The following is a 12,772-nucleotide window of genomic DNA, read 5'->3' on the forward strand; positions in this document are numbered from 1 at the left end:
CCGTGCCGGTCACCGTCGTGCGTCGCCACCTACCGCCTCGCGCTGCCTCCGCTCGGCCGCACGCCATTGCCGGCCGCATCGCCTCCGCGCCGCCGCGCCGACGCCCTCGCCCGCACTACCTCCCCTCCGTGCGTGCGCCGTTGGTCGTCGTCACCGGCGGGCATTCCCAGCGTCGTCTCCGCCTCCTTCGTCCCTCCCGGCGTTGTCTCCATCGCCTTGCTGTCGCCGCCGCGGAACCGCCATTCGCCGCCGTGTCGCCGCACCGTCGTGCCCAAGCGCCGTCATGCCGCCTCGCCGCGACCATCCTCCACCGCTGCCGTTGTACCGCGTCACCCGCTCCATGCCACCATCACTGTCGATGGCGGTGCTCCGCCGCCTCTTGGCCGTTGCCATCGCCGTCGTCTTCACCGGTGCTGGGCGCCATGCCTCCACGCCGCCGGCCGCCGACCGGCCACTCCCTTCCCTCTCCGCGTCGCTCGGCTGCTCCATCCCCCCTCTGTTTTCTCCCACTGCCTCGTTGGGCCCACCTGTATGTCCCTCTCTCTCACTAGTCCGTGGGCCCCGCCCTGTCAGCCCCTTCTTCCCCTCCTGTCTCACTGCCAAGAGGGGCCCAGCCATCGGCGCCAGCTTCTCCTCTGCTGACGTCATCGCCTCCAATTAATTGCGCAATAAATGCATTAAGGTTTTCTGTTTAGTTTAAAAACACAGTTAATCTTCTAAAATTCATAGCTAATTCATCTAGTCTCTGTTTAGGCACATTCAAGTTTTATTAAACCCAGAAAAATGCCAAGAATCCATTAAAAATAGTTTCTTTCTCTGTTTCAGTAGTTTTATAGCCTGTTTTGTCTTGTTTGTCGTAGGTTTTGACCCGTCGCAGCGTCGTTCGTTCCCGAAGTCGTCGCCGAAGTTCCTCATGGGTCTAAGAAAGGCAAGTGGCACCCTTCTTTGAATATATTGATCCCATGTTTATAAAATTCCTGCTTTACATTCAAACATGCATTGTTTTATGCAAATCTATTTATTGTATTTATCTATTGGACAATTACCTTTATACCCGTTGATCCCCATTTATTATTATTGTCATCCCAGGGTTAATTTGACTAGACTTAGGGTTAGGCACTACTTAGCCATGCTTAGTTCAACTAGCTCACCAATTATTATTTAATTACTGTTACACTTTGATAGACCTCTAATGGTTGTAATCATTATTAATCTCCCGATGTGGATTAATAATAACTAAAATATTGCTTATGGTGGGCTGTGGGTGTATGGTTTTGAGAGTCGTGCCCATGGCAATTAAGGACCGGTTCTCAAGAAACCCTGGAAGTCTTACACGTACTAACCACAAGCCAGAATGGGCAACGGTGAGACTCATAATCTAGCTTGTCCCTATTCGACGTACCAAGGCAAGGGTGAGCGTGATGGAGTATGGACGGACAATCGTGGTGTAACAAAAGCCTCTGCTGCTTCTAGATTCACCAAGGTACAAGAGGGGATTGCCCGACTTGGTGTAAAGGAGGGGGTGAAACCTAAAGTACGGTGCGATTGTCTAGAGAGGATTAGGTGAAAGGTCTTATCATGTTTTCCGTACTGAGGTATCGTGGTGATATGTTAGGGCATGGTAACATGCTTGGGAGCCATGTCTTGTGGGTAAAGTTGTACACCTCTGCAGAGTAAAACTATTCGAATAGCCGTGCCCGCGGTTATTGGGCGAACTGACAGATTCACTAGGATTAGTTAAACCCCTTTAATAATTTTATTAATCTTGGAACTGGTTTGACCCTGCGCAACGTGGTGTAATGTTGGCAGTGGTTTGGGTCTGTAGCAACGTGGTTTAACGTTGGACAGAGGGTTGACCCTGTTGCAGTGTGGTGTAACGTTGGACGGTGGATGATTATTTTTAAATGTTACTTTACTTTTATTTCAGTCTATTTTATCTACTGCTTTGCTAAATAAATGTAGCTTCGTGCAATTTAACCTTAGCCTATTCCTTGATACCCTATTGCATTCATTATTCTCCCTCCTCTTGGGTGTTATGTGTTGAGTACGGTGGTTTGCACTCAACATTGCTTAATTTTTCCCCCACCAGAGCAAGTGCTAGAGCTTGAGTCAGAAGTCAGAAGTCAGAAGAAGGTTGTTCCCAAGGTTGAAGTGAGGTTCAGTCCGCCGTCGAGAATGCCTGTGGCGTGAAGCCGTCATCGTCAGCTGAAGCTGAAGATTAGATGGTTTAGTTTGTTTTCCTTTTCCGCTGCATTTCGATAGATAATTATTTTTATTTGTTTTTAAGTTGTATTACTGTGTATTAATTTGTCATAGTGTGTACTCGGGCTAATTCCTGAACTGAGATTTAATATATGCTCCAGAAATTCAGCGTAAATTTCTGATCGTGATAGTGGCGGCGGTCGCAGGCGGCGCGACCGGTGTGGGTGGTGCGACCGTTTCAGGCGGCGTCCATTGCGGCAGGCGCATGTGGCGTGGACGGGACGCGATGGTGACACGGAGAGCACGCGGGCGCGACACCGCGCCAGCGTAGACGACGGCCTGTGCGGGGTGACGACCACAGCGCGCGGCGCACATGCGGCACATTTTAAATCATGTAAATCATTTAAAATGCTTTCAAGATATTTTAGAATATTTTAAAAAACTTTGAATTAAATTAAATTAAATTACACTGTTTTTTCCTGAACTTAATTAAACAATTTTTGTTTTTAATGTATTATTTAATTATTTTTGGCTTAGAAAAAACTCAGGGTATAACAATAAGAGTCAGTGAATGAGTCAGAAGGAGCTACTGCAGAAGTAGCAGTTCGCAAGGCTAAAGTGAAGTTCGTCCTATCATCGAGAATGTCTGTGATGCGAGGTCATCTTCGCCAGCTCAAGATTAGTTGTAGTTTTTCCACTGTATTTCGATAGACAATTATTTTTATTTGTTTTTTAAGTCATTGAACAGTGTATTCGATTTGTCATAGTGTGTAGTCGGGCTGATTCCTAGACCAAGAATTAATACATGCTATTGATCGAAAATTTGTATAAATTTCTGGACGTGACAAAAACCGTAGACAAGGAGATTTTAGAGGAAATTTAGTATTAGGCCTAACCTCATGGATTTTTGTTTACCCTTTCTCCTTTCTCTAATTCTTGTATTTTTCCAATGGTCCATTTAAACAATAATTTCTATATTTTTAGTACTTTTCAATTATCTATTTTACATTAGCATTCATGTGAGTATCATATGTTTTATTTGTTCTCACGTTTTTTCAATTGTAGGTTTCAAAGTAACCTAAAGGAGTTTTAAAATCTCAAGGCCAAAGGTTAATAAGGAGCTTAGATGCATTGATTCCACACGACAGATCCGTTAGGGCGGGTATAAATGTTTATTAGCCGATTATCATGGTCCCTACTTAAAACAAATACGATAATATGAAGAAAAGTAAGAAGAGTAGAGAGAGAAACTATCGTGACAACTTATTATCGCAGAAAATTTTGTAGCATGAGGTACATAAAAAGAAAAAAAAGTAACAAAAGAAATATTTGGGTATATTGATTAAGAGACTATAACCTTTATAAATGCGTTAAATCTTCGGATAATATATACTACTCCATATTTTTTATATTTGACATAGTTAACTTTTGAATCAACATGTAATTATTTGTCTAATTCAAATTACATAATTATTAATTATTTTATTATGATTTAATTTAAAAACACTTTAGTTAGGACTTATAATTTTATATGTTTGTATAAAAGTTTTGGACAAGGCAAATGTTCAACTGTAGATATAAAACGGCGTCCATTGATTTGGAGAACATATGTACTTCTAGCATACCTACAGGCTACATTTACAATCCAAAATAAAATAACTTAACCCACCTTATATATACGTACGTACGAGTTCTTCTAATGTACGGAGTATTACCACTACAGATAAAAAGGAAAGAAGATCGAAAAAACCAAGAAAAAGTAATCCGATACACGTCGGTCTCTTCCAGGCGAGCCGCCGCGAACCCGCGACTTCGACCTGCGCCGCCGCCGTCAGATAGGGCTCGACCTGCGACGCCACTGCCGGGCCGGCCTCTCCGCGTCGCGCACATCGCCGCCGCGTCCAGCTCTGCTCGCCGCCGAGCACTCGTCGACTCGTCGCCGTCATCGAGGAGGCGCCGCTTCCATCGGCAGGAGCGCGGTGACGACCGAGTACGAGCATGCCCCTAGTTCACCTCACCCCCTAATTCGTTTGTTTAGCTTGGGAGGGATTGGGGATTTTACATGATGCATGATGCGCTTGAATTGTTCGTCCTATTATTCCTGCATTATTTATTTGTTCTCTCTAGTAGTCTAGTGCAATCACTGTTAGGCACCTCCGATGCATAGTGCTAAGTATATCGCTTAGTTTAATCATGTTGTTAAGCACACGCTCTGTATTGGAGGTGTATTGGAGGTGCCTTTAAGTGACTGTTTGGATTCAAGAATTATTTTAGTCTCTTGTCACATTTGTCACATCGGATGTTTAGGTACTAATTGGGAGTATTAAATATAGACTGATAACAAAATTAATTACATAAATAAAGGCTATTTTATGAGACAAATTTTTTAAGCCTAATTAAGCCACGATTAGCAAATGTTTAATGTAGCACCACATTCGCTAATCATGGAATAGATTTGTCTCGCGGAATAGTCCAGAGTATGAGATAAATTTTATTAATAGTCTATATTTAATATTTCTAATTAGTATTTAAATATTCCATGTGCCATGACTTGAAAAAAAAAGTTAGGCGGAAATAAACAACCCTGGGAAGAAAACCACCCTTCTGTTTCTCGAGGTGCTGGGCTGAAGCAATGGAGCCTGTAGATCAGCTTATCCTCTCAGAGGTACTACTTTGGATCTAAAAAATCCTCTCGCGGAGTATTAACTAGTAGCTCTGAATTTTAATACTACTAGATGGTGTTCTCGATCTTTTTCGTACTTTTGACCATTCTATCTTATTTAAAATTTTTATGCAAATATAAAAAACATAAGTTTTAATTACATTTAAGTAATAAATCAAATTATAATAAAATAAATAATAAATACGTAAGATATTTTAATAAGAGGAAAAGTTAAATGTGCCAGAAAAACAATGACATCATCTATTAAAATACATAGGAAATACTACCAGATGATCAGTAGCTTCGAAGAAATAATTTTTGATAGAGAAATTGTCTACTAGTCTGCTTGTGTACTGCTGCGGTCAAGTTCAGAAAAGAAACCTCTGCTGTTGCTGTGTACCTGCTGTTCTTGTTCATTCTTCATGTATAATCATCGTTGGCTGGTGACTCTTGCTTCTGCAGGATATCCTTCGTAAGATACATGCTCTCATGCCATTGGAAGATGCTGCCCGCGCCGCCTGCTCTTCTCGCATTTTTCTTGATTCTTGGAGATGCTATCCGAAGCTTGTCTTTGACATGAAAACACTAAGCAAGGAAGATTTCAGTAGATTCAACCTATTTACGCCAGCGAAAGAGGATCGACCGAGGGATTTCATCGATATGGTTGACCACATCATGAGGAATCACTCTGGCGCTGGGGTGAAGGCCTTTATACTACAGACAGAACGGATTTTCAATGTGTGTTCAGGTTATCTTGATCGCTGGCTGCAAGTCGCAATTTCACCTGGGATTAAAGAAATTGAGCTACGGCTGCCGTACTACAACACGATGGACTACAACTTTCCAAGTTCACTCTTGTCTACTGCGAATGGAAACTCAATTAAGTCTTTTTACCTCTCGAGCTGTGCATTTCATTCTTTAGATAAAGTTGGCTGTTTGAGTAGTTTGAAGATTGTTCATCTATGTCATGTGAATATTACTGGGGAAGAATTATCTCTCTTTCTGTCCAACTCACTTGCTTTGAAGCAACTGATCCTTGATGACTGCGATCAAATAAGTTGCCTGAAGATACCCTTTTCGCTGTCGAAGCTAAAGATTCTGAAGGTGCTACGCTGCGACAAGTTGCAGACAATTGAAGGAAATGCTACAAGCCTCCATAGGCTTTACTACAGTTCCCCACTAATACATATCTCGCTAAGAGACCCATTGAAACTCAAGTTGATAGAGATATCAGGCAACGGTCCTAACATGCTCTATTATGCTAGTTCCAAACTTCCATTCATTGCTCCAAATCTGAAAACTCTTCTTCTGTCATCAACTTATGAGGTCAGTGCTAACCTTATGTACTACTTTGTTCATCTAGACTGAGGGAGCTAATATTTTGGGATCTTTATTTTTCCCTCTAGGCGGTTAATACACCGATGGTACTTGGCACATTTCTCCACCTAAAGTATTTGGAGATACTTTTTTATATAGCCGAACGATCCCCAGAGTATGATTTTTGCTCTTTGGTTTCATTTCTTGATGCTTCACCCTCCTTGAAGAAGTTCATCCTGCGTGTAAGCTATTGTTCATTTCACTGAACTTTTCACTTACAACTAGTTATCCTTGTGATTCTCTTGCCTTTAACAGAATCAGATTAATTAATTAGCTTGCTGGAAACTACGGGCTCTTGGTGTGTGGATTTGACTATCTTTTTATTGGATGACCTTTGGCTGAATGGTTGCAGTCAGCCGACTCATCATACTTTATTTAAAGATACCTTATGAATATTTGCTCTCTTTTTCTTCCAATTTAAAGATACATTATGAATAGTGTTACCTGTTTGTTCAAATTTAGAGATACATTATGAATATTGTGCTCTTTTTGCTCAAACACTCACGATAGCAAGCCTATGCAGGTAGAGTCCCCTCTCTTAAGGCATGATTCTATTCTTGAATTAAATCATGGTGACTCACTGAAAAGGCGCATCTCAGAACATTGCCACAAAAACCTCGAGACAGTGATGATCATTGGCTTTTGCTCTTCCAAGACCATGGTTGAGCTAACAAACCATATTCTTGAGTATGCGATTTCATTAAAGCGGCTTACGTTGGACACCACATGCGGTTACCATAGGAGGTTCCGCAAATTCAACAAATGCCTGCCCTTGGGCAAGGATGCTCTTGTGTTAGCCCGAAAGAGTCTTTTGGCAATCAGAACGCATATTGAGAAGAAAATTCCCTCAAACATCAAGTTCAAGGTTATTGGGCCCTGCGATGAGTGTCATTCCGAAGAAATGTCATAAATAACTGCACAAGTTTTATTCAAGTGTATTATGCAGCATGCTACCTGGATTAGTGTTTAGGATTTTAAATCTATATACTAGAAATGTGACGCAGCTTTGCCGCGTGATAATTTTAGCTGGACCAATTGTTTTAGTTATTATAAACGTAAATACATACTTAATGTTGTTATGAATTATTTTAACAAAAAGACGTGGCCTTGTTGCACGTCGGCGCTCAACTGTTTGGGCCAGTCTAACATTTCCATTGTCTTTTTTTTACCATACCCAGAAACATAGGAGATATTCTTAATTTTTTTTCTTAACATGTTAGATTAGGAATGCTAATGAAGCTGGAGCGGAGTTAGAGTATTTTTTTCTAACTACGATAGAATTTGTTAGACAAATTCATTTGTACGATGATATTTTTTAGAACTCGTACTCGTCAGTGGTATTTTTTGGACTTAGACGTTTGCCAGTAGTATTTTTTAAAAATCTTCATCCTTATCCAAATATGTGCAGCGATGAACCGAAGACCTCTTTTCTTGTGTTGTGAAAATCTCTTTGCTAGTTTCGTGAAGAGAGACAAAGAACACAACAAATCAAATCAAATTGAACAGAAGTATCAAAAAACAATGTATCACGTGAGGAAAGGTTTTCCATGTATACAGGCTTATATAAATCAACCTTCTATGCATGCACAAATGCTTGAATAAATACCAATAGACAAAAAGTAGCGAAGACATCAATAAAAGTCGGGAGACATATATGTTTGAATTCAGTCCTGCCATATAAGAGCAAGTTCAATAATATAGCCAACTACTGGCTCCAATTCATCTATAGTCAATCTAATAGCCAATTCATATAATAGCTACCTACGAAACATAAATACATAGTCCCACATGTCATACACACATTTTATCTTGGAACCCGTGTACAGCTGGCTACAAATTAGTAACCTACCTCTTTTCTCTTTCCCCTCTTATCTCTTTAAATATGCTTATAGCTGGCTTATAGCCTGCTATTGTACCTACTCTAATGGCACACTGTAAAAATTTTTGTTCAGTATATTTGTATACATCACATACACACATCCTTGTGTAATTATTTGCAAAATCCAGTTCTCATACATATATTCATGACTGTCTGCAAGCTAGCTTGCGGAGACAGTACGGCAGTACGCAGAGGTACAGTAGTTTCGAGAAGATGGCAACAGATGAAACAATCATGTTACGGAAAAATGGGCTAACCCGTGTGTGAAGGTGTATGGAATGATATGTGGTTAGGTTGGGAAATTTGTGCACCTAAATTAATGCCCTGAAATAGCGGGTAGGTATTGACGGTACTCAGAGTAAAGTATGGTCTAGTACGGTAAAGGATGTCGGTTGATAACGTGGAACATAGACGTACACAATGGACAAACATCGTGCGAAAATATCGGATATTCGTGAAGAAAATCGAAGAAGAAAAAGATAAAAAATAATATATATGGTGGAAGGCATGGCTACTACAGTGGTCAGCTAGCATGCATGCATGTGTACGTGCATGGAGAGTTGACCTGGTCAACTGCTCACACACACATGATGTACGGGCTGGACAGGATGGATAGCTAGCTGGCGGATGTGACCCAGCTAGCAATACATAAGGTGGCAGGCTGGTGGAGCCCAAAGGGCGAGTGAAGATGGCCTACGGCTCAAGTCAGCCCAGCGAGGACAGCCTGCAGGTTGGCCGGCTTGGACTTGGCCCATGTGGGCAGGCAAAACGGTGAAGAGGCAAGGCAACGAACAGGAGATCAGCACGCGTCCAGAACATGGCATAGCGCAAGAGATTCTGTATTTATGTTAGTGCCGTGTACATTTTACGAGCAAGATATGAAACAGTATAGTAACACTGTCTGGGAATTTAAATTAGTGGGCAATTTAATTTGTTTTACAAATGTTGAGCCATGGAGTGAGTGCAATGCGTGATTGCTTTGCAAATACGTATCCACCAACATATGTACATCTTTTACGTTGAGAAGACGGATTAATCTACACCCTCTTATTTTTTCCCTGAGATCAGAACATGTTGTTATCATCTCATAGAGTGCCCAAAACAGGTTCTCTGAAAGTAAATTTTGGAAATCTAGGAGCATTCTTGAGCCAAATCTGGGGGCAGGTGTCGGGGGCCCAAATCCATGAGATCGCATCATATTTTTCCAACTCACCCCATTTCCCTCTAGTCAAGGACGTCTTCCTCCTCCCCCGACCACCATCACCGCGGCGAGCTTTTCGACGCTGGCCGACGCGGCGCGCTCCTCGATGCCCACCGGTTCGTCCTTCCTCGCGCGCTCTTCGATGCCGACCGACGCCACGCGCTCTTCGACGCCCACTGGTTCGCCTACCGACGCGGCGAGCTCCTCGACTCCCAGCACCGCGGCGCGCTCTTCAACTTCGACCCCCACCACCACGGCGAGCTCGTCGTCCTCGACCCGGACAGTTGGTTCGCCCTCCAGCTCCTTCGCAAGCTCCTCGGCGCCGACTCCCAGCACCGCGGCGCGCTCTTCAACTTCGACCCCCACCGCGGCGAGCTCGTCGTCCTCGACCCCGACAGTTGGTTCGCCCTCCAGCTCCTCCGCAAGCTCCTCGGCGCCGACGCACTCTGCTTCTGGTTCCTCCTCCTCGACTTCCAGCTTCGGCTCCCTGGCCTCACCAACCTCGGTTTCGAGATCTATTATGGTAGTGTCGTCGCCGGAGCAGCTCCAGAATGCTATAGCGAATCTCGCCGGCGTCGGGGCTGTTATCGTCAAGGTCTACTCCATCTCTCGCCTGAATGACGCAGGACGCATCCTCTCCGACCTGATGGACGCGGAGAACATCAACTGGCGCCTCGAGGAGGGGAGAAGCGGGCTACAGAAAGCACGCACTCTGTCGATTTTGCTACGCGGAGTCTGGCTAATGTTAGAAGACACGGAGTGGACGAAGATACAATCGCCAGCCACAGCAGCCGACATCTCCGCGATCGACCAGGCCGAGCTCGAGACAGCATGTGATGATCTCGAGCTAGCACATGGTGCGGCGGATGGCACCTCCCTCCTGCAAGAGGTCCTGCAGCTCCTCAACAAGTGTCGCGAGGTCGCGGCGGAGTCCCGCGCCATCGTCGTCGAGGCGAGCACGACGGCGGAGGACCATGGCCAGCCGTCACCGCTGGTGGAGGAGCGCACCAAGGCGCACATGGAGCAGAGGCTTGCCCGGTTGCAGATGGATGACGATGCGGACGACGTGGAGCCGGATGTTTCCCTGGCAGCAAAGATCGGCACACTGCTCGACAGGATCAACGATCTAATGCAGGAGATTGATCATATCTTGGATTCAGCGATTATATTCTAGTTGACCTTACGATCTTTTTGCAATTTAGTACTTTTGCATGTAATCGATGCTTTCTCCCCTATTATTGTCTAAACATCTCATGCAACATCTTAACGTTTCCCATACAATTCAGTTTTTTTTTTCTGCATTGCCTATCTTCCTGGAAAAAGTTACTTGTTGAATCCATTATATCCTAGCGTAGCATTTGTGACAATCTTAATGGAATCTCACATGGAGATCACCTCTTTAATTACAGCCAAGATACAGATTTGCCCGTAGGTATACTACTGGACAAAGTTTGAATAAATAAACCACTCTCTTAACTGCTTTGTTAGCTTCTGATATTCAGTCTGTCATGTTTCAAAGATTCCCTTCACATAAATCATTCCTTTCTCACTGAACTTGAGCTCCTTTCTCATCTGCTCCACTTGTACATCATCACCTCGCACAAGGATCTCTGATACATTTCCATCATCGGACAAAATCATTTTGACCTTGATCTCTTCTTTTCTTGATGCCTTTGTCCAGTAGTATACTCCCCTGAATCATCATGAAATAATATTTACTATATTTTTTAGTAGAAGTTTCACTCTGAAATTCTGCTAATAAGATGCAGAGACGTACGCCAATGGACTTAAGGTCATAAGCCAGAACCAGCTATTGCCACCTTCTGGAACAGCAATTGATAGAACAAGACCGACGCTGCCAAGGCTAATGCAGGTGCAGAATGTAAGAAGTGCTGCTTGCCCCCTGCTCGGCACCATTGTGCCCTCGAAACTGTGCAAAATCATAAAAATATCTCAGTTTGCAATGCATTTTGATTCCAAAGAAACTGTGTAAGCTTGTACTAAATTTACACTACAAACAATATGGTTGCAGCTTCACTCTCTACTGTTATAGAGGACCAGGTCACCAATTACTCGTACTACTTTGGGTTTGTATCCTATCACAAGTTCTTAAGTATGCATGTTACTATGCTTCTTAATGTAATTCTAGTGTATGGTCCATCTTTGCTGCAATCAAGTTCAGTGTCATCAAACTGCTAAAATTGATGTCACAGTGGAAAACACTTTCGATTTTCGAGGTGTGAACACAACATTTGGCTAGGCAAAAAGAATAAAGAAGCACATTAATACAAGTGGTGTTTGTCAAAACTTTACACAATCCCAATTACATTGCCAGTTTGCAACACCATGCTAAAACGTAGTTCACATTTGCACATCACATCTCAGCACATTGCTGCACGAGGATAGAAATCCACACGACCCGACCACTTACGTGATAACCTCGCCGCGGTCGGAGACGGTGAAGCTGTTGCGGGTGAAGAATGACAGGATCTCCCCGGCCACCTGGTTCGGCGCCGTCGTGCCCCCTCCCTCCTTCACAAACGTCTTCTGCACAATCTGCACTTTGCCAATTTGACGACATACATGTAAAGCAGCACAATTCGTAGATCTCTCAATTTGCATCCAATAGCTCAACGATTTTGATGCAGTCTTTTGGATTTCATTGGCAGTTCTTGCACTGGGAAGAACACACTATTGGATTTTCATGGAGGAAGCATGGTATGGTACCTTGGACTTGACGGAGCGCTTGATGAGGGACCAGAGCCCCGGGACGGAGAGCACGAACAGCCCCAGCGACGTGTAGTAGCTCGCCGGCGAGTAACCCGTCGTCCCGGCCACCGCCGCGTCCAGGAGCACGGCGGCGCTGCCGCTGTCGAGCGACGCGCGGGGCGGGGCGACCCTCACCCGTCTCGGCCCGGCGCTGCGCCACCGGAATCCGCCCGCGGCCGGCCGTCGCGGCGGCGGGCGCAGCCGGAGCGGGAGGAAGAGGCGGGTCGCGGTGGCTTCCATTTGGTCGCGCGAGATAAGGCCGGGGAAAGCAAGGCGAGGGTGTTCTGCTTAGTTGTAGGGCCCACATGTAAGGGTGTGGGCCAGGAATTCGACGTTGAGAGGAGGAGGATGCGACACGTGGAAGAATAGGTGCTTTGGTTTTTTTTTTTTCTTTTGAAAACAAATAACATGTCAGTTCAAAACAAATTCGAGCTTTGGGAATATGAGGACAATTCAGAAAACCATTGCTGGTATACATAAGCTTGTTTTATATTGCAAATTTTCGGGAAAAAGAATCTCATTTTAAATATGCTCGATGTTCCATCCTAACTTTGGCCACGTTCTTATGTCTGGCCAACTAAATCAGATTAAATTGTTTTTCGCATGCTTTTTAAATACTAAATGGTGTACTTTTTACGAATATTTTATACATAAAAGTTGATTTAAAAGTCATATCAATTTA

General features: G+C 43.9%; 2 protein-coding genes across 2 annotated transcripts; one reads left to right on the top strand and one right to left on the bottom strand.

The window, feature by feature from the left end:
• The first annotated feature begins 4,828 nt into the window (after positions 1-4,828).
• LOC102704292 lies at positions 4,829-7,413 on the top strand. The gene is made up of 4 exons (XM_015842430.1): positions 4,829-4,867; positions 5,327-6,190; positions 6,271-6,423; positions 6,765-7,413. Exons 1-4 carry the CDS (start codon positions 4,835-4,837, stop codon positions 7,149-7,151), a joined length of 1,437 nt encoding a protein of 478 aa, XP_015697916.1. The 5' UTR covers positions 4,829-4,834; the 3' UTR covers positions 7,152-7,413.
• Positions 7,414-10,526: 3,113 nt separating this feature from the next.
• Positions 10,527-12,346, bottom strand: LOC102704568 (protein COFACTOR ASSEMBLY OF COMPLEX C SUBUNIT B CCB1, chloroplastic). The gene is made up of 4 exons (XM_006663423.3): positions 12,049-12,346; positions 11,753-11,877; positions 11,099-11,251; positions 10,527-11,014 (listed from the first exon to the last, which is right to left on the bottom strand). Exons 1-4 carry the CDS (start codon positions 12,328-12,330, stop codon positions 10,828-10,830), a joined length of 747 nt encoding a protein of 248 aa, XP_006663486.2. The 5' UTR covers positions 12,331-12,346; the 3' UTR covers positions 10,527-10,827.
• Positions 12,347-12,772: the final 426 nt, after the last annotated feature.

Source organism: Oryza brachyantha, chromosome 11 (genome assembly GCF_000231095.2).
Source record: "Oryza brachyantha chromosome 11, ObraRS2, whole genome shotgun sequence".
NCBI lineage: Eukaryota > Viridiplantae > Streptophyta > Magnoliopsida > Poales > Poaceae > Oryza > Oryza brachyantha.

Excerpts from the sequence above, each read along its gene's own strand:
- LOC102704292 (XM_015842430.1), top strand. The coding sequence starts at position 4,835 with ATGGAGCCTGTAGATCAGCTTATCCTCTCAGAG. Across the intron at positions 4,868-5,326 it reads ATCAGCTTATCCTCTCAGAG|GATATCCTTCGTAAGATACA; the intron begins GTACTACTTTGG and ends TTGCTTCTGCAG. Across the intron at positions 6,191-6,270 it reads TTCTGTCATCAACTTATGAG|GCGGTTAATACACCGATGGT; the intron begins GTCAGTGCTAAC and ends TTTTCCCTCTAG.
- LOC102704568 (XM_006663423.3), bottom strand. The coding sequence starts at position 12,330 with ATGGAAGCCACCGCGACCCGCCTCTTCCTCCCGCTCCGGCTGCGCCCG. Across the intron at positions 11,252-11,752 it reads GACCGCGGCGAGGTTATCAC|TTTCGAGGGCACAATGGTGC; the intron begins GTAAGTGGTCGG and ends GATTTTGCACAG. Across the intron at positions 11,015-11,098 it reads ATGACCTTAAGTCCATTGGC|GGGAGTATACTACTGGACAA; the intron begins GTACGTCTCTGC and ends ATGATGATTCAG.